We start from the raw sequence: 5020 nt of genomic DNA, 5'->3' as shown, positions 1-5020 counted from the left end.
AATTCTTTTGATCGAACTCAGTTCACTGAGGAGGTGAGTAGGCTGAACATGCAACCTGGAGGCACTAGGCCTGGGGTTTGCAGTTGAAGGAAGCCGAGCACAAAAGATGCAGAATCGTGGTGTATTAGAAATCTTTCCACACTCTAATCATGCCCTGCTCAGAACTACCAAATATGTGACTTGGACAGGTCACTCATGAACCACTTTTAGACAGAAATTTATTTTCTAAGTAAAAAAATCTAATGCATGAATCACACTGTCAACTCCATTACATCATCCCACTGTTGACTAATGGGTAACCAGGTTGACATGATTTACTAGACTTCTTTCCAGACATCAAATCTACTCTAAAAGAACAAAAATTTACCCTTGACTGATAGTACACTAAAGTGCTCAGGTTCTGAAAGAAATGTCAAATAACAAGTCCCCAAAATGTTTGGAGCAATTAGCAGTACATCTCAAAGAGGGATCTAGGGTCTCAATATTAATACTTAGAAAGCAACAGTACTGAAGTATGAACATTATGGTGCATGTGATAAGAAGTCAGTTATAGAGCCAACTTCATGCCTTCTTTTGATAGTCAACAGAAATTCAATGATTGATAATAAAATTAACAACCCCCAAAATAACGGGCTAAATTGATTTACTTAGAAAGGATGACCAGTGAACTGGCAATACTAGGTTGTGTAGGACAGAGGGCTTCACAATTACAGAAAATCCATAAGGAGTGATAATAAACAACTATCAACAGAGCCAGCCAAAAGAGGAAAAGAACATTATTTCATCTTAATGAAGAGAAAGTTAATCTGACAGTGAATAACAGCTTCATTTAACAGAAGTCAACCTTGCTTACTGCCTTTCTTGTTGACTGCAAACTGTTTTAGGCACCTACTGCTCCCTGAAGACCAGAATCCCTAAATGAGGAAGGTCAATTATAGGAAGAGCATTTGCACACAGGCTCTTCCCTCAGACATCAGCCGGCCCCTCCGCCATTCAGGTGCAATCACTGACATCTAGGTGAAGTCTTCCCTGACCACCTGATTTAAAATGCAAACCAAACCTTTCTAGCTGTCTCCCTCCCCCAACTTCTTTCCTTCTCTCTCTTTATCTCTTCCTTTCTCCACTTCTCTACTTAAACTTTTCCATCGCCCCTTTTACCTTCTGCCATGCTGCATACTTTATTTCTGTATGAATTTATCAGCTGTCCCTCCGCATAAAAAAATGTGCTCCAGGAGAGCAGGGATGTTTAGTTTTACCCATTGTGTTTACTGCTATGTACAAGCTTTCAAATGTAGCACATGATCAAGAAACTTGTTGAATAAATCAGGAAAGGAACGTGTGCAGCTGCCAGAAAGACCCAAATGGGGCAAAGCAATTCCTTTACTGCACTATTTTTGAAAAGCAATTTTCTCTACAAAGATGATCTATTAGAGCTTGTCTAAATCAACATAAATTCTGAATTACATAGTTCAAAAACCACTTTGAAATTTTTTTCTATATGTAAAAATGTAATTGTATTTTATTTGTACTATTGACTGTCTCTATATTTCAAATGGAGTGGGGTTAAATAAGTAGAAGGGTGGATAGAAGATAAGCATTATCCTAAAATAGATTGTGGGAGAATCTAATGCTCCCACATGAGCATTTCACAGCATAATTAGAAGAATCTGTCAGTTTACCTGAGCTTTGGAGACCTGGGGATTACCCAGTAAGTTTTTGAATGAACGCCTGGAAATCCATTTGAGTTGATGACAGAAGGAGGTGGCATAGGTGAGCTCCTTGAAGACTACACTCTTCTTCTTTTTCTGAACCCCTGAGAGTTGATCTAATTCAGCTTTTGTTTCTCTGAAGAAGGTGGAGTTGATATAAAACTCCGCTAATTTTTCTACAAGTGGCTTCTCTCTCGTGGACGGCTCTTCAGTCTCCTTGGCTTTGGGATAAAAGTGGATAGAGGAAAACATTAACAAAATAACTGATTTAGTCCATTTTTTTCTGTAACCCCTTTCTTAGATTCTGCTCTAACTTAATTCTAAAGCTTGAGCATAAAAATTATTAGAGGAGCTGACCGAGTGGCACATTGGTTAAGAGCTGGCTTGGGACACCAGCTCTGAGCAGCAGGGTCCCAGTTCGGATCCCACATGAGGGCCAGTGACACTGTTCCCCTCCCCCAATTCCCCAGTTAAAAATTAAAATTAAAATTAAAAAAAATTATTAGATACATCATTGCCTTGCACATTAGAAAAATATAGTTAAATGGCCTGACTACTACCATAAACTTATGGATACAGCAAACCCGCTGACTTTTTCCTAACTATAATATTTGTACCCTGATTCTTTTAAAATAAACTTCTTACCATAGGGAGTTATAATAAAAATGTCATCCTTGCATTATACTATATGCAAAAGCATAAAATGATAACCTTATTTCAAAATATTTTATAAACAATGAGTTTTGGTTTTTTTAAACAGAAACTCCCTTTAGACACTATCAGATAAATGCTCACTTATAAATTACATCAAAAACACAACACTATTGGAAAACAAAATCTGTGTTAACTGGTGCTACAGACTGAATGTTTGTGTAACCCCCAAAATTCATATACTGAAACCCAATCCCCAATGTGATGGTATTTGAAGGCGGGGCCTTTGAGGAGTGAATATATCATGAGGGTGGAGCCCTCCTAAATGGGATTAGTGCCCTTAGAAGAGACCCAGGGAGTTCCCTCCCTGCTTCCACCATGGGAGGAGGCAAAGAGAAGATGGTCGCCCACCTATGAACCAGGAAGCAGGGCCTCAACAGACACCGAATCTGCTGGCGCCTGATCTTGGATGCCCCCGGCCTCCAGAACTGAGAAATAAAGGTTGGTTGTATTAAGCCACCTAGTCAATAGTATTCTTTTTAAAACGGCCCAACATACTAAGACAACTGATATCAGAGGGCAGCATTAGTTATACAAATTCACAAAGGCACATTTTAAAGAGTTTCCATACTGCTATTCAGCAAATTCAATTAGGCGATAATCTGGGACTCTGGACAGATTCACATACCTTCACCACCTTCATCCTCTCTGTTTAATATCACAGCAGAGGAGTCGCCATTAATGACATCCAGGAAGAAGTCTGCAGGGTTATTATAGGGCTCACATTGGTGACCTGCAAAAGAAAGCAACTTAGGTACATGGGAAAATCAATATATATGTTGAAAAAGGAAATTAAAAAGCTGCATACTAGGGCTAATGCTCCTGAAAGCAAGGCACTAAGCAAAGCCAGAGGAGGCGCTGCAGGACTGTGTTTGGGAGGAGCCCAGGGTGTGCACTGAGGTCACCAGGGCCTGCCGGAATGCCACCACCCGCTATAGGAGGTGGCTTCCCCACCTACTAAATTCAGAACCAGATTATCTTCTATTATGCAGCTGTAATTCCAGTATAGACCAAAAAATCATCAGGGCAGAATTCTCAAGAGGACGTGAGCAGCACGGCACACCTGAAGGCTTACCTTGACTTCTTGAGCCTGATCATCTGAACTCATCTTGGCCTATACTCTAACTCTTAGAAATACATCCCCTATACTACCCAGACACATGTATGCTTGGTTATTTTAAATCATAGGAACTCAACAAAAACAGATTTCATGGAACATTATATGTAATCATATCTAAATATCTCTAAAATGATGTAGACTGCATAAGCCAAAAAAAATATTATACCTTTCCTTCTGAAATAGAACTAGGAAGCCCAGAACTGTCAGAAATGTTGGCCTATCAAAGTCAAACTCAGGAGTATCCATTCTATTGACTGGTAAGTCACTCATAACCACTCCAATCGAAATTTACTAGACAATTAAGCAGCATCTCTATGAACCCTCATAAAGTCAGTCCAACATCCCATGCAAGAGAAAATAATAATAAAACTTGATTTGTCATATAGTCAAGAAGAAAAATAATTTGGGGGTACTAGGCCTTTCCAAAAATGTTCAACTGACAGGTAACTGGTTATGAAGCCAATATATTTATTGAACTGTTAGGAAAAGGTCACCAGAACTGGCAAGCAGAACAGATATAGCCCAGTAGAAACAGTCCTACACACACACAGTACGCATGCATACTCAAATAAGACAAGAAAGAGACCTAAATAACAAGCCAGTGCTGCAAGATCAAGAAAAATTCTAGCACCAAACTGACCAAACATGTTCTGCAGTGGTGGAACCCATAATGTGTCTACACCACAATCAAACAGTACTCTCGTCCCCCTCTGCTCTCTTTCAAGATTCTACTAAAGAGGATCTCACTGCAGAAAAAAAAGACAACGTTACCAGCTGATGCAAAGTAGCCCAAAGCCTCCTGAGCAGGTCCATGGAATATTACTCTTCCTGAGGCCAACAAGGTGAGGCTATCAAACAGCTTGAAGATGGAATAACGAGGCTGATGAATGGAGATGATGATGGTTCGTCCGTGTTTAGACATCCTAAGTTGAAAGTGAGAAAATAACGAGTCATGAAACATCTGAAACTTGCACTTTTTAGCAAAATTTATTCCAGCCTTTAGATCATTTATTCCTACTTCAACTTGATATTCTCTTACTAACATCTCATCTCATATTATCTCTCTGAGAGTTAGGGACCTAAATTCCATGCTCTTATGAAAGACTAAGGTTTCTTAAAGTGTGTCCCTTGAGTGGTCTGGAATCAACTAGAACATGAATTAAAACTACAGATTCCTGGACAGCCTTCCCAGACCTACTGGGTCTTGGGAATCCATGTTTTTAATAAGCACCCAAGGTAACTTGTCAGTAAACTCACATTTGAGAACTCATTGCAGACTAAATATTTATACAATCGTTGATGCTCTAATCTCATTGGTCATTGAAGTCTTCTGGTTCTATAGGAATTGGTATTCATTCTTTAGTGCTAACACTACAATTAACATTGCTGAGTACTTACTATGTCTTTGCTAAATACTTTATAGGTATCCACATCTGAATTTTCACAATAATTTTATGAGGCAGTTATGAGGCAATATCGA

The 5020-nt window shown here is 39.2% G+C and overlaps 1 protein-coding gene across 1 annotated transcript in view; it reads right to left on the bottom strand.

Moving 5' to 3' along the window:
• Positions 1-5020, bottom strand: part of LOC109377043 (ATP-binding cassette sub-family G member 2-like) — a 63491-nt gene that overhangs the window by 19005 nt on the left and 39466 nt on the right. The window contains exons 6-8 of the mRNA XM_019633260.1: positions 4312-4463; positions 3049-3153; positions 1680-1930 (exon numbers count right to left, since the gene is read on the bottom strand). Coding sequence (XP_019488805.1) covers positions 1680-1930; positions 3049-3153; positions 4312-4463 — 508 coding nt within the window. The remainder of the gene's footprint in view (positions 1-1679; positions 1931-3048; positions 3154-4311; positions 4464-5020) is intronic.

Source organism: Hipposideros armiger, unplaced genomic scaffold (assembly GCF_001890085.2).
Source record: "Hipposideros armiger isolate ML-2016 unplaced genomic scaffold, ASM189008v1 scaffold_1266, whole genome shotgun sequence".
NCBI lineage: Eukaryota > Metazoa > Chordata > Mammalia > Chiroptera > Hipposideridae > Hipposideros > Hipposideros armiger.
Note: the sequence above shows the minus strand (reverse complement) of the source record. Positions and strands in the feature narration are given on the sequence as shown.